Source organism: Bemisia tabaci, chromosome 5 (genome assembly GCF_918797505.1).
Source record: "Bemisia tabaci chromosome 5, PGI_BMITA_v3".
Classification (NCBI taxonomy): Eukaryota; Metazoa; Arthropoda; class Insecta; order Hemiptera; family Aleyrodidae; genus Bemisia; species Bemisia tabaci.
This window is the reverse complement of record NC_092797.1, coordinates 53560382-53583585: the sequence shown is the minus strand read 5'-3', so window position 1 is coordinate 53583585 and position 23204 is coordinate 53560382. Positions and strand designations below refer to the sequence as shown.

The following is a 23204-nucleotide window of genomic DNA, read 5'->3' as shown; positions in this document are numbered from 1 at the left end:
TTGAAATTCTGTAGCCACTTCATTGAAAATCATTAAAATTGAAATAAATAGCGATGGAGTCACCTGTATCTCAAAATTTTCACCATATTTTAACTTCATTTATTGAGATTTTTTATTATTATTATTTTTTCCACTAATAAAGTCGTCGAAAAAGGCGTCGATGGAGTGATGACTTCTCGGCAATGCGATTGCACTGCAAATAATTGCGAAGCACACGATATATTGTCCCAGCGCGCGTTTCTTTAGTCGAGAGACTTGAACGCAGAACGAGAAAATCAAACATAGCTGCGATCTAAGAATTGCAGGAAAGTTTTTTCCGATCTTTATTGTTTAAATGTTTTTATTTTAACTCTGCAAGCTTATTGATTTTGCATGTGTCAATGCATGTTTTGCATGCATGTTGTATGTTTTTTAGCCACTCTCACAGCGCTCTCAAACGCGGTGCAATATCTTACCGTCGAAGTAGTCCTCTATCCACCGAAAACCCTCCATGGACCCGCCCCCTCCCCTATTGTTCGATTCCCTGCCGCTATCGTTATATCGAGCATCCTCTTCGTCTCCCCTATGGGTAACCCAATCTCAAAATTTCTTCCATCAATGTGATACAATAAAAATTGTTTCATATCCGAACAGCAAAATCGCGTATCTCGGTTGCAGTGTTTCAAAAACTCCACTTCCAATTTATTTTAAGAAAGGGGAACGAACCGACACTCTGCGCTTGAAATCTGCACTGAATATTTTCCCCACAGAAAAGTAAATCAGAGAGGTTTTCAGGAGAAGTGTTTTTTATTAAAAACATAATTATGGCAGGAAGTCTGGAACGTCGAAAACCGAGATACGCGTTTTTTGCAGTTTCATGCACCGTCGAATAATTCCTAAATTTGTTCCTGCCGATTTTGAGGGTTGAGGGATACCACATCTCAAAATAATCACTGGAAAATTTGTCGAATTTTTTTTTTTTTTTTTTTTTTTTTTTTTTGTTACAATAAAATTCTCTGTGATTTAATTACTTTGAGGTTAATTTTGTTTTCCTCTATTCAAGAAACATTGTTCATTGAAAAAGCTGATGGAAAAAAATTATTTCGATAAAAAAAAGAAAAAAAAATGTTCAAATAACAAAACATTCCGTCACCTCAAAAGAAATTTCTTTGAATCACGTAGAATTTTATTTTCGATTTTGAAAAAATGTATTTTTACCCTATTTCACAGTGAATATTTTCATCATTTAGAAACAAGAATTGGCGAAATGTATGTAACAATATTCTCGTTCGCAATTGCGCATCACGGATCGAAAAATACGCGTAATAAACAGACGCATACACGTTTCGGTGAAAGCTGGAGATGCATAATAGATACATGAAATAGGTGCGAAAATCAGCGCTCCGCGTGACTGGAGAGAAAATCCGAATTACGTTGCGATCGTCACGTAATTCCATTCAAGGTGTGGGTAGCAATGTACGTAATATTTTTTGTACGATACGTCTTACTCCACGCGTTGTTTACTCCACCCTCGAGTTGGCAATTACGATTCGGCCCGCACGCGATATTATCGACAAACCAATGAGCAGTCGATGAGCGCATACCTATCGATCTTTAATGCGTGTTTTAAAAATCTCTGTTTCAGTTTTTCCCCTATTTTCTAATAAGTAAAAATGGATGAACATAGCTGCATGCAAATTTAACAGAATATCTTGTAAAGGATGAGCCGAGTTGACTAGGTTGACTAAATTGACCGCTTATTCTTGTCTGAACTACATTTATTGGCGAAAAACTTCATTTCTGACTCAATTTAGGAAAAAAAACGTGTATGCCATTGGTTCTCCTATGGAGATATGTGCTTTCACGGCTGAGTCAGAACTATTCGTTGATTAATGCAAAATTTAATCCAACTACATACTGGAACTCCCGATGGAGCCGGGAGGGGGGGGGGGGTTCTCTTTTACGGATGAGCCACATATTGTAGTTCCTAATTGTAAAATGTAGTCCAGTTGAGGGTCTCATTACAGCGGAAAAAAAACATTGTATTTTTCCTTGGAAAATACACCAAAAACCTAAACGAGTGAAGACAGCTAGTTTGTATAGAAATTATTACTTATCGATATCCGGAAAAGCATAAAAATCAACTTCTAAAAACCTTAGATTTTGGGCCGAATTTGGGTCGTCTCAGGAATAACTTCGACCTAACCTTACAAAAATCTTGATCGCAATAAAATTTCAGGAGATGAAAGATATGTGAGGTATTCGTTTAGCAAACCCCTCACATTGGGGGGAGTAGATTTTTAAGGGGACAGGCCACCCCCCCCCCCATTTTCGTTTCGTCCATAGACAAAAACAATTTTTCCTTTAACGGCGATTAATTCCCTTAGCGTGACTCAGGCGAAGAGCCTTATTTCGTAAGTTCTCAGCCCAGGGTTCAAAGGCATTGGGTTTCCGGGCGCTTAGAAGAAAAAAGTCACATTTTGATCTCTAGAATTTTTTCCCTCGAACACCCAGTAGATGAATCTTATCGCAGAGCGCGGAAAATAACTGTGGCTACGAGCAAGGGGAGGGGGGCGTAAGTGGGTGCGCACTGCTCAGAGCTTGAGGTCCAGTCGGACGTTTTTCTACCAAACGGAACTATGTGCATTAAGACATGAGCCCCGAGACCAATGATAATATATGCATAACAGGGCTCACGACATAATGCACATAGTTCCGTTCGGCAGAAAATACGTCCAGTTGGTCCAAGTGCCCGCCGCACAATGGAACGAGTCCATTTTAGTCAGATTGCACTGAAACATCAGCACTATTCCCCATTTAAACCCATGTTACGTATCTCACTTTGATGGCACAACTTGGCAACTTTGAACGAGTCCATGGAGGTAGTGGGATAAAATGTAGAAACTTTAAAACCAAGCGGTATCAATGATTTTCTCCCGAATTTTCCTCCCAGAGCATCTTCTAACAATTTACAGGGTGATCTAAAAGTCCCGCACCAGGCACCAACTTATTTTTCTTATGAACTTATAATTCATTGTCCTTTTTTAGGTGAAAATTCACAATACATACACTATAATGTTATTTTCAATTTTTTTTTACAGGTAAAGGGGAATAATTAAGATAGATTCGAGACTTGAAATTTAGTGAGCACCTCCAGCGTTAGGTTTTTCCTTTGCAATGGGAGCGGTGGGACTGGGAAATTCTTCTTGAGGACGAAAAGGTGCTTTGAATATCCTTCGGCGCGCGGGTATCAAAGGGTAGGTTTTCAGGTGTAATTTCCGTCGGCCTCTCGTGGTCTAACGGTCAGCACGTCTGACTGGTGACCCAGGGGTCCCGGGTTTCGGATCCCGGTGGAAGGGATTTTGTGGAATGACGTACGAAATTCCACAAAATTCCTTCCCCGGACTTATTTTCATAAATATATTCCCGAAAATTCGTGATTTTTCAAAGAAAATTTGGCAACGTCTAAAAGCTCATACGACGTTCTTATTTAGCACGGCAGAACTGTCGCTTCTAACGACGTCAAAAGTAGCGTTTGGATGCAATTAATCAGGCTCCGAGGATGTCCGTGTTGCATACAGAGGTAAATGAAGGCGCTCCGATTTTTCCCGCCACTTCAGCGGTGTGATGCGAGCACCAGCGCTAATAGGTGCTTTGAATATCCTTCGGCGCTGGTTATCAAAGGGTAGGTTTTTGACAGTGCCCTCCGCCGGCCTCTCGTGGTTCTAATGGTCAGCGCGTCTGACTGGTGACCCAGAGGTCCCGGATTCGGTTCCCGATGGAAGCGTCCAGATCTATACATCCTTGTGATTGTTAGGATTAAGTCACTTCACAGAGTGTTGTATAATATTTTATGTAATATTTTAATGACGCAAATATAACGGCTTACGCCAGATTAATAATTTCATGACATATTAGTTCTGGGCATAATATTTATGTTAACACTTTTCATACCGAAATACCTGTAAAAAACTAAACTCATACTCAGGCTGCATGGTTTTTTCAACAAGAAACCAAAGTTGAAGCAACATTTACAGGAAAAAAAAATTTTGATAAACAATCGTTAAATTCTAATAATCATTTATACTGATGCTAAATATAGAAGAAACTACAAAATATGCGACGTATAATTACAACATTTATATTTATGGAGAAAGAAAATGGTAGAATTTACGGTTAATTTTACGTTGTTACATTAAACTGCAATACCTTACTATTTAATTTTTTTCTTTACACCGTGTACTCGGGACGGTAAACGAGCGAACGGGGCAGGGGGTGGGAAGGGGTGTTCTTTAAGCGGGGGTTGAGAAAGACTGAGTGAAGGGGACTTTTTTATAACTATTTGTACCAACTGGCAACGATGCCTTTACGCATTTGCCTACTTTTCTTACCCTGCGTTTAAGTCTCCAGACAAATGCACGTGCGCAAAAAATAGTCAACGATGATACTTCAATTCCTCATGAAAATTGTACGCGTCACGGAGTGGTTTCTTGATGAAAAAATCATACAAAATATTTATTTTTTGCTATTTAATTAAAACTAATATTTCATGAAATTGTTTATTTGGCGTGAGACGTTATCTTAGCGTCAGAAAAAAATAAATAAAATAATATACAACGCTCTGCGAAGTGACCTAATTCTTACTATCACAAGGACGGTATAGATCTGGAATTTCGTGAAATTTCACGCGAATAAATTCCATGAAATTTTCCATTCGTGTCTGGGGGTTACAGGAGAGGTGCGCGACTTTTCGAATCGCCCTGTATCGTGCAATGAAGGAACCACCAAAATTTGCAGATTTATTCGGAAAATTTTCGTGTCCGCGATCTCCGGAAGGCTCCATCCACGGTGCGGCGCAACGCATGCGCACTGCGCAGCGGAGGGTCTTTTACGGGCGGCGTCGTCGCCACTGGGAGCGCTGCACTTTGTTTGATGTCGTAAATTGCAATTTCACGCGAACGGTGGACGGTGGACGGTGGATGGTGGACGGTGGCCCACGGCGAGCGGTCGCCGCCCCGGTCGGAGGACCTGTTTCAGGAAAGGTTACTGCACCTGACCTTGGACTCCTTTCCCAGCAGCTAGGTCCTCACTCCCGAGTCCTCACCAATTCCTGACCCGCTTCCACCGAGAAGGCACCGACGATATTTCGGCACGCTCCACCGGGACTTTCGGTCGATAGAACCGAATTTTCTAAAAATATGAAATCGGGAATTTTCCGTTTGGACCGTGGTATCCATGGCTGGAAACAACCAGGATCCATCAGAAAATGAGAAATTTTAGGGAAGAAGCGGGGAATTCGTTCCAGGAACCGAGAATCTCTTCTTATACCTCTGTGACGCCATTTTGTCTTATTTTGTGTTCAAATTTTGTGGAAATTTCAAGGATGTGCTCAGAGAGACTAAGAGTGTATACGCTGACTCTAAAGCGAGCTAAAGATTGTAGTTCCTAACTGCAAAATATAATAATCCAACTAATAATGTTGAGCTGCGTAGCGGCTGGGAGAGACCGGCACTGCACTCCTGGGTTTTACGCGTGGTTTTTTTATTCTCTTAATTTTCCTTGGATGCACGGAAATATGAAATTGCTTCTTTAACAATTTTGTAGTTAAAAAAGTGTCCGACATTAATCAATGTAGATTTTACAATAATAAAATAATATGTAATGTAACCCTCCCGTAAATTAGCCCCGTGGTTAAATTAGCTCTCCACTAATCTGACGTCCATTGCAAAAACGCCGTAAGTTCGTTATAGATATTTCCGATTTTTCCTAGTAAAATGTTTTACTTTAGAAAAACTAACGGGCATTCATCCTCAATAATTCTTGAATACCTTCGGCAGGCAACGGAGAACTCAAACTGAGGGAATGGAGCAGAATGGATATTGAAGTCCTTCGTAAGAGAATAGAATGTGTGAAAGGGAAATGCACTGGAAAAAAAAAAAAAAAAAAAAAAAAAAAAAAAAAAAACACATTGGATCTAGAGTCCAGACTCTTGAAGACATTGACAAGAGAAAATACCCTTGATTCGATCAGATTTTTGCTTGAATCAAAACGAAATCCGCTAAAATGGACCACTAGATAAGGTACGAATTTCAGCATTCTGATACATGTTTCTTAATTAAACTTTCACGTAGAATACGACGCGCACAACGAAAATTACCGAAATTAACTCCTTACGAAGATATTTAATTATTCTTAATGCGTGAATTCAAACCACCCGCTCATGAAAACTCAATGCTCTACGTGATTCACATCGCGCGCTAAACGTTATCATGACAGTCTCTGCGCTATAAAAATCTGGCAACCTCAATCTTGACGCTTTGGCTCAGTTATAGCAAATTGCTAATAGTTTGAACAACACATGATGGGAAATGAACATTGCTCGATTGAGAAGCTTGCTGAAACCGTTGTAGTGCGCGATTTGACTCACGTAGAGTTTTGAGTTTCTTGTGAGCGGGCAGTTCAAATTCCTCGTAACCAATGTGAAATAAAAACGTTAATATCTTCGTTAGGAGTTGGTTTCCGTAATTTTCGTTGTGTGAATCGTTTTCTACGTGAAATTCTGGTTAAGAAACATGTATCAGATCGCTTAAATTCGTATCTTGTCTAGTGGTCCATTAAGAGGCTTGGTTCTTGATTTAAGCTAGATTCTGATTGAATCAAGAGTACTTTTTCTTGTCGATGTTTTTAAGAGTCTGGACTCCAGATCCAATGTGTTTCCTTTTTTTCCAGTGTGCAAAATCTTGAATGGAGTTACGGCGTTTTCGCTAGTGCACGGCAGTATTGTAGGTAAAGTGCAAATTTGAAAGATGTAGGACATATTTTTTAACAATTTAATTGTCAAATGAGCAATCCATTTTTCCCCATTGATAAGTAGACGGAATGAGATTGGTAAAAGGTAATACTCACCAGAACGCAAAGCTGAGACCTTGTGGTAACGTGGAGCTGGAAATGACGGGCCGGGGTAACACTCGCCGCGAGACCCATGTTGAGGGATCCCCGACAGGGAGACAGGTTCGAGTACTCGTTCTGCGACTTGTAGTACAGCAGGAGCCGTCCCTCCAGCACGCACCACCACCGCCGCCAACGAGTCCCCATCATACCCTGCAAACAATCAATCAATTTATCACATTTAACCTACACAGTATTTTTTAAGTTAAGTCTTACTCACCTAATAGGGCAGTCGAAAATGTTTCATAGGAGGAAGGGGTCAACGATGCACCGAGAAAAAGCTTTAAAGTTACAAGTTTTACAAGCTACACAGCTAACACTTAAAACAATTTGGGCGTATTTCTACCAAACAGACCTATGTGGAGGTGAGAAATATGGGGTGTGCTCGTTAGTTTTCTGGCCGTAGAGTGAATGAGAATAATAAAGCGCCAGTGACGTCAGCGGCGACGATGGAGACTCCGAGCCGCGGATCCGTGTCTTTAACTCATGAGCCCTGTCCACAACGCTCTCTTGCCATGCCCGCGGCTCATGAGTTCCGCATTCAGTTAGCACATAGGTCTGTTTGATAGAATGTAATATCCCGCTTTTCCAATTCTTCAAAAGGAACCACGCCCACTTTTACATTGCTTCTTATGCAGCTTCGACGAGCACACCCCATATTTCTCACCTCCACATAGGTCTCTTTGGTAGAAATACGTCCATTTCTTCCTATAGCCGAACAACCATAACCAATTTGAGTCTATCTGGTCATCTATGAGAGACTTCTATCTGGTAACAACTGGCAACGATGCCTTTATGCATTTGCCTACTTTCCTTACTCTGCGTTTAAGTCTCCAAACAAATGCACTCGCGAAAAATTGTTAGAACTGATACTTATTCCTAGTGACGCATTGAAAATTGTTCGTATCACAGCGTTGACAAGGTGATCTAACTACAACTTAAACCTTAATATAACCCTCTCACAAAGGAGGAATTGCTTGTTTTCCACATCGATCGACTAAAATTTCTTCCCAGCCGAACCACCATAACCAATTTGAGCCAAACTGCGCATTGAAAGACGCAGGAGCGCACGGCGCAATACACAAGGCATGAATTTAAGGATTCTCATAGATGTTGTGTGATCAAAATTACTGTATCGAAAATTACTGAAATTTACAGTTGACTATAATATTTAACGTTTTTAGATGCGTAAATTTAAACCTCCCGTTTATTAAAAACCAATAGTCTACATAAATCAAATTGCGACCTAAACGTTACTTGGATGATTAAACTTTGGGGACCTAAACGCAGCCTAAGGAAAGTAGGCAAATGCGTGAAGGCGTCGTTGCCAGTTGTTACCAGATAGAAGTCTCGTAATATAAATCTCGAAATAAAAATAGCGTAAACTTGTGCTGCTTTGCCAAAATTTGCTGATCCCCTCTCCACGTACGGGACCCTACAAGAAAATATCACATCCTTCATGCACGCTGCGGGATTGTCGATTTCCTTTGAAATTTTTGCAGTGGTGAATGCATAGCTGAAGTGCGCTCCAGCTAGAATTGTATTTAGCAAATGGGTGGTTTTTCTACGAGGATTAAAAATAATCGAGTGGTACGGAATATAACAAAAGAATATGAACTATGCAAAACGATAATCCGGGTATCGGAACTAAGCTGTTTTGAAAACGCCTTCAAATGCGGCGTGATACCTCACGCATTCCGGAGAGTTCAAAGAGTTGTATCATTGCGCTGTATGAATGTGACGGAAGATTTAAATGGAAATAGCCTCCATGCACATTACGCCCGTTTAACCAGCCGAGCCAAGGGCTTACGCTCTCAGATGCGAGCCAGTCCGACCCTTCTCTTATTCTTCAATTTTGGTTACCTATTGGGTACAATTTTTGATTACCTACATCATAATGTAGAGGAAAATGCTCAGAAAGTTTCAATTAAGACGTTAAGTAGTTCATTCGATGTCAACTGGACCGCGTTTTGCTTAAAGGAACCAATTTACATCAACGATCGCCTTTAACTGGACAATCTAATTTTTTTTTTTTTTTTTTTTTTTTTTTTTTTTTTTTTTTTTCACAAAAGAACGTTTGTACAAATTCCTTTAAAAATGTTAAGGATTGCTTCGCACTATGCAGAAAGTTTACTGAAGTTTGCACAAAAATCCGCGAATCCCTTTTCGTGTAAAAAATTAAAATGCCCAATTAAATTTGACAATAGCTGATGTGGCTTAATTCCTTTCTACTGAACGCGGTCCAACAAATACAGCATGAGAGAAAATTAGAAAATCTCAAATATAGCTAAGCTCTTCTCTTTTTGGTTTAATCTACCATTGGATTGTTGATAATTTTTCTCGGAATAGTTGAGTGTCGCGAGCCCGTGTGACAGATGCTAATCAGTGTGCTGGCTCGGGCGCATTCGTTATTTGATTTACGACAAAGTGATGTCCTAGCGTCACATAAAATGCATCGGAGAGTGAGGATTCCGTGTGTAAGGTTCGTCTCGGTCCTGTCTGGGGACAAATTGAAAATGTGAAAGTGACGCGACGCCTTGACCGGAGGACGGGGTTCAAACGTGTCCGCAGGGCCGCAGGCTCCCGATATCCAGGCGGCACGACGCGACGCGACGCCAAGAGGTTGACAGAGTGTACGCCAATAGCACTATTACATCGCTAATTTCCAGTGAAAGGGGCCGTTCATACAATAATTAACGATTTCGGAGGAGTCGAGAAGAGCGCTAAGTATTTAGACTCCATTTTGCAATAAGGAGCTACACTGAAAAAAAATCTCGGTGTATTTACTAAGAAAAGGGAAAGATTACCAAGAATTCAGGGTTCTATTTCATCCCAGTTTATTCTTGGTAAAATTACCATTTATGGAATTGGTAATTGGTAAAAAGGCCAATATTTTTTATTGACTGTGGTAGAATTACTGAGATAAAATGGCAAAGTTACCGGGAATTGATGACCAATAAAAGTGGTATTCTTACCTGGAAAAAACGGTAAAAATACCGGTTTTTAGGTAAGCTTACCAGTCTATCTTGGTAAAATTACCAATAATTGGTAAAAAAGTGAGATGGTAAAGGTACCAACGGACCTTGGTAAAAACGCCGAGAATTTTTTTTCAGTGTACAATTCCTGGCTTATGCATAAATACACCTATCTGCATAGGAAAACTGAACCGCGTTAAGTGGAATGGAAAGCCGCGTCAGTCGTCATATTGCCAAATTTAATCGGGCAATTTAATTTTTTACATGAAAACGGTTGTGCGGATTTATGTGCAAATTTCGGTGAGTTTTCTGCACAGTACGAAGCAAATTCCTTAAAATTTTCAAAGGACTCCGCGCAAACGTTCTCTCGTAAAGAATTAAACATTTTGGATTTTGCTGGAATATCGACGCCATATTGTACCTATCTACGTCCCGAGTAAACAAATCCTCAGAATGCGACCAGCTGTTTTTTTCCTCTACGACGTCCGTAGAATGTAGGTACTGGAGCATGGAATCCGTGGCTCAGCACATTCTCTCTCTTCCCCGACGGTGGAGATCCAACTGATAAAGGCAGATCTCTTCAACTACTGCTCCTCGTCATTTTCAGCAATATGTCCTGTCCTCCCTCAAGAAATATTCAAAAGGACGTATTCATGGTAAAAGGAACTACGTAAATAGGGTTTGCGCGCAACATACAGGGTTGCCACAGAATTTTGAAAATGATATTCCCTGAAATTTTCCTGGTTTCCCTAAAAATTTTGCTGGAATTCCCTGAAAATTGGACGCATTTCTATCAAACGGACCTATGCGCCATATGGTGAGGAAGGTAGAGGGGGGCTTGGATTGGCGGCGGAATCGGGCTTCCGGCTTATTCCGTCCTATACTCGCAATGCTTTTCCATGGCGCTTAGGTTCGTTTGACAGAACGCGCTATCCGGGATTCTAAATTCCTCAAAAGGAACTCAAAAAGGTGATTTAACAAATGTTCCCTGACATTTCCCGGTTTTCCTGACTTTTTAGAAATTCCCTGACATATCCCGGTTGTCCCGGTATTCCCTGTCTGTGGCAACCCTGAACATCGTTTCTTTCAGCATAAATACGGCCATAAGAGGCTCTTTTCATTTCAACGGAAATAGGAGATTTTCTTAACGCGGCAACTGCTGCAGCGGTCTCGCACACTTGATGATGCGCGCTTCATTTGAATTCCGATTGTTTCCTCAATTTATGAGCTTGTCGATACGGACGCGAGAGCCGGAGGGGGGGGGGGGGGGGGTCAGATACCCGATCCGCATGGCCCGCTGCGCAGCCTCCGAGGAGGGCCATTCGGAAAGCTCTCCTTTCTCCTCGCGCCGAGACTTGCGGTGATATATCGATTGATCTGCCATTTAAACCCATGGAAAAGGATCGATAGACAGGGTGCTCGCGACGAACACCTTAATAATCGATTCTTCACCACAGCTTCAAATGGGGAAGTATCGATAATTGATCATCGGGCACTGGCCGAGACGCGAGACGGCTTCAGCTTTTTTCCCCCGTGGCTTCCTCCTTTCTTCCCAGAAGCCACTTCCGAGACTCCACTCAGAGACGCGATGGCTATACTACTGCCCTGCTAAGGAAGAACGCCGTATGAACATTCAAGAGTTGCCAAATTTCCCTTGATAAAACATGTATTTTTGACGACATTCATGCACATTTTTCTTTGAGGTTTTCAGATATTTTAGATTAAATTCCGTACGAAATTGTCTAACAATTTTGGAAAAAAATATTTACAATTTTCCCAGTGAATTCGGTTTCTATTGAAGGAAATTTGGCAACGTCTGAAGGCTCATACTGCGCTCTTCCTTAGCACAGCTGTATAGGGTCAAACCACGTATATCCCTTTGCGACGTTGCAGGCTTCCTATCATACTTTCTTCCGTCTCCGGAAAACTAGTCAACAATTTCTTGAAACCCTCCTTGATTTTTTTTCCTCGTGAGCAGAATATTCTGTATAAATTTCTGATTTTTATTATTCTTTTCTTTTTTCCTTTTCTTTCGTCGAAAAAGATGGACTCGTGATAATTTTCCCCCTTTAAAAAAAAAAAAAATTAAAATTTTTCTATTAACATTTTTGGGCGTTTTACAGCCTCCGACGTCCATTTCGAAAAGTTTCAAAAAAACGTTTGCTAGTTCTTTTTATGAGATTTGATGAAGTTCACGTATGCCCTTGGCGCGTGCAAAATAAGGAATGAACACATGACATGCAGAAGAATAATAAGAGGAGGAAATAATGAAAAAGATACATACCAGTTTTCCTCTTTTCTCCAGATATCCTGCCATTTTGACGCCATGCTGAAGGTTTGTGATTGTTTCAATAGTATCGGCATTTTCAGGCATTTTCAAAGATGTACTGTGAACAGAAAATTAAAATTTGATTTAAAACAAAGTGCAATTTTCAAGACAATACTATATCCATTTCATAAGTACCAGTAAAAAATTGGGAGGGAAAACAGATATAAAAACTCAGAAATATTGGATTGAATACTTTAAAAAAACCAGAGTACAAGGCAATACAGCTACACAGAGAAATTTCAACACAGAAGTTTGGTTAATTCGAGAAGCAAAACACTAAATAACCCTAGCCTTTGATTGGCGATTTCAAGAAAAATGCCAGCTAGTTCTCTTGAAGACATTCAATGAAAAATGAGTGGTGATTACCAACGTCGCAATCGCGGAGGAATGCATTTTCCCAGTCTCTTCATTGAATCCTCTGTGCAAAATTCACCGCAAATATATAGTACCAAAATCAACACGACATTTGAGCTGGTTTGTATTTCACTTCCTATATCAACCAAACGTAACACAAGGACACTAATATTTCTATGAGCGTAGAGTTGGTGGTGAAAAAGTCTCATTTTGAAACACTGATACCAAAATCATTGAATTACTTCTATTTTTTGTTGTTGATATCCTCTAGACAGGACCGTCGCGCCGTGACGCGTTGTAACACCGTATTTATAGAGGTATAATAATTTGTATATATCACGGAATGATCTTCAGGTTGCGCTGCAGTGTGACCCGGGTGAAGCTCCTCAGGATAAAAAATTCAGGTTAAAAAGGGAGAGAATTGAGTCCCCCTAAAATATTTGTCCGAATTTACGAATGGCAATGCAAAGCGTCATCAGGGGCCGTCCGTAAATTACGTAACGCTCTGGGGGGGGGGGGGGCGTTAAGCCATTTTGATTTTACGTGTTGATGGATGGGAACTTACGTCACAAAAGTTACAAGTGGGGGCGAGGGTCAAAAATGCCGCAAAAGTGCGTTACGTAATTTATAAACGCTCCCTTTGCTGAGTACGCGAATTCGGAGACTTAAACGAATGTATAACAAAGTAGGCGATTCTCACGTGCTCAAAAGTGCACTCCCTCGAAATCACCATTTTTAATTGAATTATGTCTAGAATGGAATGGGAAAGCGTCATTAGTTTATTGCGAGTATGCAGCTAGAGACTTAAACGAACGTATAAGAAAGTAGATGATTCTCACGTACACAAAAGTGCACTCCCTCGAAGTCACTATTTTTGAATACTAGTACGGGACGGAAACGAGCATAAACTTCAGTTTCTCGTTTGAGAGTTGGTTTTTGAAATCTCGCAAAAATAGCCTTAACATTTGAATTTTTTTATAGAGCTAGTTAAACGGATCAACCGTGAGGAATAGGCATTGGAATGGAGTGCGTGTGTGGAATTTTGCACATTCTCTCGCGCGATGCAGAAAAAAAGTTGGAAAATGGATGGAATGAAAGGAAAAATTGACTCAGATTGAAATTCTAAGTAAGGCCGGCAACCACGGCCCTAGACCCCTACAGGACTTTTCTAAATTATGCATTCCAGTTTTGGATTTTTCCCTTTTTGCCGCGTAGGTTTTTTCCACCTCTACGATCGTTTCTAACCATTTCTGCTTATGTATCAAAACCCCGGGTGGGGGTTGTTTTACCAGTGGTTAACCAATGCAAATGTGTGTCTCCTTGGCTATTAAACCAAGGTGGAGGAAACCCGGGTGGGGGTTGTTTTACCAGTGGTTAACCAGTGCGAATGTGTGTCTCCCTAGCTATTAAACCAAGGTGGAGGAAACCCCGGGTGGGGGTTGTTTTACCAGTGGTTAACCAGTGCGAATGTGTGTCTCCCTAGCTATTAAACCAAGGTGGAGGAAACCCCGGGTGGGGGTTGTTTTACCAGTGGTTAACCAATGCAAATGTGTGTCTCCCTGGCTATTAAACCAAGGTGGAGGAAACCAAGGGTGTCACTACCGCGGCGGATGACTCGCCATTTACAAAATTTTAAAAAAAAAATTCAAAGCGCGATATCTTGGTTAACACTGAACGAAGGAAAGTTACTCTTTAGACTGATCTCAACATTTCTAGCTAATCTAGAGCATGAAAACGCAATTCTGTGACCAGCGCGACTGACCTATTGAGGGAAAACCGCAGGCTTTGTTGCTTACGTAGCGCTCCATTCTATAACAAGGAGCGTCATCAGCCTTCATATTGAGATATAGGCAAAAGCATTTCTTCAGTGTTGAAATAGTTGTATGTTCAGTGATAAACAGGCGTCTAAGCTTGTAGGCTTCAGGGGCGCCAAACGGGAGCGTTTAAAATTCGAGGAAAAGTTGCGCTTTATGAACTGTGAATTTTTCAGTTTTGTACATAGTTGATTTTCCGCGATTTCATTGTGTGCATCGTATGCTGCGCGTCAGCAAAATGTATACACAAGTCAAAATTCGTTTATGGTTTAGGGTTGTTCCACGATATAACTGGAATAATTTTGTCGCCGTAACAGACAACACATTTTTCGGTCATATTTTTAGTAGAAATGATAATCTCTCGAATTTTTTCGCATTAATCTTCAAAGGGTTACGTATTATAACACTTTCTAATGACTTATTGCTTTATTTCTCAATTAATATTATGTAAATTCCGAGCATGTGCTGTCAGCGTAACAAACAGCACTTTTTCGGTCATTTATATATCAAAACTGAAAAGTAGAGCAATAAATCTTTGAAAAGCGTTATGACACGTAATACCCTGTGTAGGTTGATGCAAAAAAATTCGAGTGATTATCATTTCTACTAAAAGCATGACCAAAAAATGTGTTGTTTGTTATGGCGACAAAACTATTCCAGTTGTCGTGAAAACCACCCTCTAGTAAGCGATTGTCGTAGTCTTCCATTTTACCTCTTATTTCCTTCAATGGCGTGGCGTGAATTGCGATATATCGATTGTTAGGCCATTTAAACCTACGGGAAAGGATCGATAGACAGGGTGTCCGCAGCGAACATCTTAATAATCGATTCTTTACCATAGGTTTAAATGGCATTACAATCGATATATCGCAATTTACGCCACTGATTTCCTTCGAGTGAGGCTAATCAGGCTAGAGTCCCTTTATACCCAGAGTTAAGACAACTCACTTTCGGTTGGGCTGAAAGTGGCCTAAAAAAAAATCCAATTCTGATTGGTTCTCGCTCATGGAGGCCGAAACGAGTGCACCAAGATGGCGGTACCTCGAATGTGAACAAGAATAATGAAAATATTACCTAATTGTGGTTTATCAAGAGTAAATTGTTATTTCCATCGGTCTAAAATGAAAATAGTTTTAGAAATTATTCACAAACCAATCTAATTTTCGTTTTAATTGATCAATTTGTTGATGTTGTTGTTTTTGTGTGACAGACATCGCAGGATTCCTGATCCTTATCCCTCAATATCGTTTGTTTGGGTGCACTCGTTTCGGCCTCCATGGCCAGCCAAGGCCGGCTGCCAGTCAGCTGATAATCGAGTTGTCTTAACTCTGGGTATAAAGGTACTCTAAATCAGGCGGCCGGGGCAGGTTGACGGCGACGAAGCTGGGGACAGACCCCGATAAAAGCCGGATGCAATTTCACCTGCAAAAGTGCAAGGAGCCGAGCGTATAAAGGGTAGTGGAACGAGCTTAGGATGGATGTCCGGAGCCATCCTCGGAGACTCGCTTCTCGTGCGCGCGGCGAAACCCCCCGATCCAGGTTCCACTCGGCCGGGAGATGAGTTGTTTCGTCCCGCGGGTTGACAAGCGAGAGCTCGGAGACGGTGACAGCCGCCACCGTGAGTGTGTCAGTAAAGTGGTTCGTTTTTTTTATGAATCGCAGAAACTAGACGCGACGCGATCCACCGTGGACGGGGAACAATGCGACGCCTCCGGAACGCTGTTGCCGAGCCGGAGCCTGGAAAATGTGGCCGTGGAAGCTGTACTTACGGGCTCTATAGACATATCGTCCGCGTTCCGGGCTCAGAGGCCGAAAGTTCCGGGTGCTGCAGCCGTAGCTTCGACTGCTGTGGGTGCTATGCCCGGCATTGTCGGCCTCTGAGCCTGGAACGTGGACGATATGTCTGTACAGCCCGTAACCTTTTTTTTAGTGTGCTGATGTATTTTCGTACAGGGAATTCCTGCGGTAAAAAACGAATTTTCAAGAAACATTTGGACATTTTCCTTCAAATTTTTCAGACAATTTTGTACACACTTTAATCTAAAATACCTCGAAATTTCGAGGAAAACTGTGCACAAGTTTCCTGTAAAATGCATTTTTTATCTAAATATTGTAAGATATCCTTTAAAATAAAATAGACGTAAAAAAATCAAACTATTTTCAAAACGGTCTCACCTTTCTTTTAAAAATGTTCAAGTTCATTCAGTGTTCAAAAACTGAGGTTTGGGTCTTGTGACAATTTTTCTTGTATTTCTTACTGAAATATATCAAATATCTCACTTTTTTTTTTTAACCTAATTAGAAAAAGTTTTTTCTTCGTAAAATTTAACAATTTTTTGGATCACATTTTGCTACAAGGAACCACTGTCTCTGGCTCTACCATAAAAGGGCTTTTCTGTGTAGGGAAACCAACGGCATATATGTTGTTTCTAAAATGAGTCAGAAATCGTGGTTCCTTATTGCAAAATGTGGTCCATTTAAGAGTTGCCTTTCCAAAATGCATGTCACAACTAGTGAACCCGAAAATTTCCTATAGTCACTCGTGATATATTCGTCCTCCCAAGCGTCCCTCAAGCCTCTTCCCTCCTTGAAGCACCGATCATCGGAAACTTGGTCATTTTGAACGAGTCACATTCTGCTCGCGAAGTCAGCTTTCTTCCTCCATGGGCAAGGAACTGGCCCCGATTCCTCGTCCCTCTGACCAGAGGACTCATCTCGATTTCCTCGTGAGCCCTGCTCCCCATATAACTCCATGCTTTTCAGAGCTCATGTGAAAAGAGAGATACGCGCTTCTGCCAGAGGAGCGAAGAATTGGAGGCACGGGCACGGCACGGGTGACCAAATAGGAAGACACCTGCCTGCCTGTCAACAACTCAGCGGCTGGAATCGACTAGGATTTCTATCAACTGTCCCATCGAGATGCTTTTGAAAAGCTGCTGTCCTGAATCAGTGGATAATCGATTATCGATATTTCCCCATTTCAAGCTATGGTAAAGAATCTACTATTAAGGTGTTCGTTGCAGTGGCGTGGCGTTCTTTGCGATATATCGATTGATCTACCATTTAAACTTATGGAAAAGGATCGATAAACAGGGTGTTTGCAACGAACACGTTAATAATCGATTCTTTACCATAGCTTCAAATGGGGAAATATCGATATTGCGATATTATTTTATGATTTATCATCATTCAAGCCTCGCCACTGCTTGCAAACACCCTGTGTATCGATCATTTTCCATAGGTTTAAATGGTGGATCAATCGATAAATCGCAAAGCTCGCCACGCCATTGTCCCAAATATTACCAAGACGCCACATCTCACTGCGCTTCCGTCAAGGAATCTCCACACAGGAATAACCACGTGCTGGTTCTAGAACGCTTTTCACCTATACGGCGGTCGGCCTTTTGATTCCCCACCGGTAAGCATTCGGACACGACTGTCGTGGGGTTGCATATTTGAGCAATTGAAGGCAATTTTTTAATGGATGTTCAAAGGAGGCGCTTGGAGGAAAAGGCGCATAAGTGCAGTTTTTGCTATTTCGAGAAATACGTGTATGAAGTTTCGAGATTAAATGTATCTTTATGGCGGAAAGAAAGTTTGAACTGACTTTCTGATTAAAATTTGGAATTCTCGAGTGAGTTTTTCACAGAAAATGCACTAAGACTGATTATACTAAAAATAATTAGTATTTTGATTGTTTCAGAAACTGCACTCATGCGCCTTGTCCTCCGAGCCCTTCAAAGGATGTTTCAAAGTTTGGGAGAAGACCAGATGGTTTCTCTTTCACAAACCATTCAGGATATTTTTCAACCAAACGTAGTCAATTACTTAACTCGTTGATTTTCAAACGATAACCATTCAGATACGCCTGTCGGTGGGTTACATTTTCAGTATTTTGGAGGCAATTCTCGTGGATTTGTTCAAAATACGGCTCGCAGTTTAGAAGAATACGTGGTGTTTCTTCTCTTACAAATCTTTCGAAACGATTTTCAAGCAGTAGTGCCAGACCAGTACAATTTAAGACAGTCTATTCTCTCACAGTCTCTAGAGACAGTTTTTATCTCTTGGTCAGTTCAGACCAACCTCTCCATTTTTGAGTGATATCCACATATTATGAGTAAAAATTGGCAGTAGAATCTGTGTTCCAAAATGCCATAGACCTAAAGCCGGCTGTAAGATTTTCAATAGCTTCTATAGCCGGATGCACAATTTCTTATAGCCTTTTATAGCCGATGTCGATTAAGCAACAGCCAGGCGATAAAGTGTATGCTAAATGTTACTAATAACGGATGCAAGAACTTATTGAGTTTTTGGATTACCGCTCTATTTTTGGGCCGTAGTATCTTGATTTATTTTGCGCGGAAAGCTGCGTACTTTTGAAGGATGCCTGCCATTCCTAATATGTTGGAGCGCCTTCAATTTCGTATGATACTGTGCAATACCTCTGGTGTGAAATAGTTGCTTCAAGCGCCGTGGCACTCTGCGGCGCGACGCGACGGGCGGGTAGCCAGCGCGAAAAGAGCATTAGCGCCTACAAACCTAACAGGGATACTTCAAGCATTGCGCAATGCGTGAAGTATCCCTGTTAGGTTTGTAGGCGCTAGTGCGCGCTTAACTTTGGCAGCACGCCGCTCCGCTCTGCGTTAGGCTCTAATATATAATCTCGCGGAGTCAGCGTTTTTCAACCCATGATTTTAAAATGTTTGCACATCCTGTATGGATTATTCTCATTTTAACTGACGAAAAAAAAATATGTATTAAAGGAAAATATAATGTGTGTTTTGTAAATATTATGGTGGTTCCGTATCAAACTTAATGATTTCCAAAGCGCACGAACGTCTAGGTACACAATTTCTTATAGCCTTTTATAGCCGATGGCGATAAAGTGTAAAGCCCGGCGATAGGAGCTATAGCCCGGCTGTATACTTTTTTTATCGCTTCGTATAGCCCGGCTTTATAATTTGGTCCGCTTTTTACAGCCAGCTATATGATTTTCTATTGCCTTCTTTAGCCGGCTATAAGAATACCTCTGGTATTTTGAAACACAGCTCCTATCGCCAATTTTTACCAGAGAGATACAGCTATTAGGGGATTACATATTCAACATTTTGAAAGCGATTCCTTGGCAATCGCTAAAGAAATGTGTCATAGTTGAAGGTAAAACTTGAAGTATTTCTCTTCACGAATCATCCAGTGTTTCGGATTTGGAGCAATATCTTCTTATCTTAGTTCTCGTAAACGACTTTTAGCTTTTCACGCAAAGAAGCAAAAAATATGAAAACTTGTTAACTTCCACCAAAACGCGCCACAAAGTTCGCCAAACGGCACAAACGATTTTTTACAATCAACACTTTTAATCTAATATAATGCTGAACATATGTATAACTGGACTTAAATATATTCATGAAATCGAATTCCTATTTGTATATGCTGCAGGCGACGGTTTTTTTTCTTTCTGAGATCCCGCGTTTATTTATGCAGCAGACTGTTACATCATCCACACTCATTGGACAGGAATCCATATCAGCTCTTGACATTCTCAGCATGCACTTTAAAAATTCATTTTAATCGCATAAAAATTACTCCCGTCTTATTTTTTCAACCATCATTTGACAGATGCCGCTCAGCCAGCCGCGCGCCGTTTTGTGATTCTCAGATCGCCTTCACTGATCAGAATTGACCGCGTTCTAGCCAGAAATACTTCTTAATATTAGAACTTGGCCGAGAGACCTTTGATTTTATTTCTCTTCTGTCACCATCGACTTATCCTTTGATTTGACGTGACTTCATAGTCTGCGTGCTGACCGCTTAGTCCGCCAGGACAAATGATTTTACATACTTCAAATTCTGAATCACTGAACTCGCCTCAATCATCCTGATCTCATTTCTGCAACTTGATTCAAGCTCAATAGAGCTCAGGAAAGGAGCCATATGATATGATATGCTATTCATAATATATTATTAATATTAAAAAATCACAATTTGTAATTAAAGTTTTTGGGATGCGCGTTGAATACTTTCTGAGCTATCAAACCCAGTAGATTCAACACTTTCCTAGATTTTACGTAAATCAGATGCATCTCCACAGAGATCAATTGGCATGTATGAGAAAGTAGAGACATTCTATACTGATAGCAGTAAATTTTTTGTTCGTATCAGTAGAGAATTGACTGATAACAATAGAGATCCAACGGATATCAGTGGAATTAATTACCTGTAACTCCTCGTCATCCTCAGCAAGTTGCGAATCGTAAAATTCTTTGGAAATTCCAAGGAAAAAATTGGACCGTGTCCAGCAGAAAGGAACCAAACCACATCAGCCATTGTCATTTAATTGGGCAATTTAATTTTTTACACTAAAACGGATGTGCGGATTTTTGTGCAAATTTCAGGGAATTTTCTGCATAGAACGACGCTAATTCCCTCAAAATTTCAGAGAAATCCGCACAAACGTTCTCTAGTAAAAACTTAAATTGCTCAGATAAAGTCAATAGCTGATGTGGATCGGTATTCCTTTCTGCTTAGCGCGATCCAAACAGTTACAAGTTTACCAAATATCGTCACCTTCCAGCATACCTAAGTATCATAAGCGCCATGCGACGTTTAAAAACTTCCGCCGCCATTTCATTTTTTTACAGAAAAATTGCTCGACGAAGCTGTCCAAAAATTTCCATGAATTTTCTCTGTGCTGCCGATAAAATTCGGAGAAATTTTCCTACAGATTCAACCAACAATTTTTCTGTAAAAAAAATGGCGGCGGAAATTTTTAAGCGTAGCATGGCGCTTGTGATACTTGGCCGGAAAGGTGACGATATTATGAATAGAGATGGCAACATTCAAATGTTCGCACGACGTTGTTTCCTCAGAATATTTCGCGGTAGTTTTACTATTTTATTGTAATTTACTGCCACCCATGCTACTTGGTGACCGCGCACGCCAACACTAAGTGACATTTATGGCTCCGTTTTTTAACGGAGGAAGAAACCACCTGGTAATTAATCACGCAAAGGCAGGCGCCTCGGGTCACTTTCCCTCTCCGACGAATCCCCAAATCGATGCGATCGACCGTGGATTAGTGAAAGTTCTCAAGAGTCTTAATTCCCAACGATCGAACCGAAAACAAACTAAATTCGAAGGAAGAAAGTCACCACCGAGGCTGATGTAACGCTCTTAAACAAAACCAGCTCGAAAAAGCCGCGTTGAAACGACTCAACCGCGCCGGGAAGTCCGCGGAGATACGCGGTTTCTACTCTTGAAAGGCAAGGTGAGCCACTCAAGTGTAAACAAGAGATAACATCGGCCCCTGGCCACGAGGCCTGATTATGTGACACCAGGTTCAAGAAACTGGACCAGCTCCGCCGAGCTAAGAAAAAATGCCGTATGAGCATTCCAATGTTCCCAAATTTCTCCTGCTAAATCGCTTATTTTTTTTAAGAAAGTCATGCGCGTTTACTGATAAAATTTTCAGATATTTTAGATCAAATTGTGATTAAAATTATCTGAATAATCCGAGGAAAAATATTTACAACTTTCCCGATGGATTCGAATTTTATCGAAGGGAACTCAGCAACGACTGAAAGTTTATACGCTGTTCTTCCTCAGCACGGCAGAGCTGAGCACCGCGCTTGGTTTTAATTGGGCGATCAATCTATCACCTACGAAAAAGCGTGGCATCAGGTTCGATATACGTTCACGTCTGGCTCATCACCGTGCGCGGTCAAATGGTTTATTCGAGGCTTAAACGCTTCGGAGATTAAATCATCTCTGGAGATTGATGACTCTCATTTCTTACTCATTCATGGCGTTACTTTTGGAGTCACCATCGCAACTACAGAGGTTCGTAGATCGTTGTTTAATTGGATGGAGTTAGGCAATTGGGACACTTTGTCTGAGTAGAATTCCTTCATAGGGAGAAGACATAGAGTACACATATCGACGGCGAAACTACCAAACCACGTATCTCGGTTTGCGACGTCGCAGACTTCCTGTCATACTTCATTTTTTAAACGAAAAACTACTTAAAGTCCAGTCCTGAAAATTTCTGTGATTTTTCCTCTTCGTGCGGAGAAAATTCTGTGAAAATTTCAAGGAATGATATTGATTTGGTCTACTTCAAAAAAATAAAATGTAAGCGTAGATTTTTAAACACCGCAAACGAGATACGTGGTTTGGTAGTTTCACCGTCGATATGTAGAGTCGTAATATAAATGGGAGAGCTGGTGCCATGTTCTGCTCGACGAGTTCCGAGCCTGGTGTGCGGGTCATTTTTTCGATGCATATTTGATCCAAAATAGCGGTGTGGGATACGTAGTAATTCCATGGCCGGGTCCCCGTGTATCGCAAACAATCGATTATGTATCGAAAAAGTGACCCGGCACCGCACAGGAATCTCGGAATTCGGGACCTGGAAATCGCTTAAAAGGGGCGCCAGCTCTCTTACTTACATTACGACTCAATGTACTCTATGGAAGAAGATGGCCATTACGAACTGATCATTGAAATTGATGGACAAGGCGATGGAAAAAGAAGACAATGGGAAAATGGAGCGATCCTATTGGTAAAAGCAGATGACTGCAAGACAAAGGAGGTGATTAATGAATTGACTAACGACAACCCATAAGATTCCCCCTAGTTAGTCCATCATTTTCTCCCTATGTGTAACAACCACCCGTTTTGACCGATAGAATCGCTTAACTTAATTTGACAGTATCAAAGACTATAGCGCTACATCGCGACAACTGAAGAGGAGATGAAAATATAATAAGCATACGTATTGCGCTGTCGTCGTTTCATTGCATGAAACGA

The 23204-nt window shown here is 41.0% G+C and overlaps 1 protein-coding gene across 2 annotated transcripts in view; it reads right to left on the bottom strand.

The window, feature by feature from the left end:
• LOC109038145 (uncharacterized) overlaps positions 1-23204 on the bottom strand; it is a 56325-nt gene that overhangs the window by 11151 nt on the left and 21970 nt on the right. For both annotated transcript variants that reach the window (XM_019053103.2, XM_019053104.2), the window contains 2 exons: positions 12187-12289; positions 6886-7080 (listed from right to left, as the gene is read on the bottom strand). In XM_019053103.2, coding sequence (XP_018908648.2) covers positions 6886-7080; positions 12187-12289 — 298 coding nt within the window. The remainder of the gene's footprint in view (positions 1-6885; positions 7081-12186; positions 12290-23204) is intronic.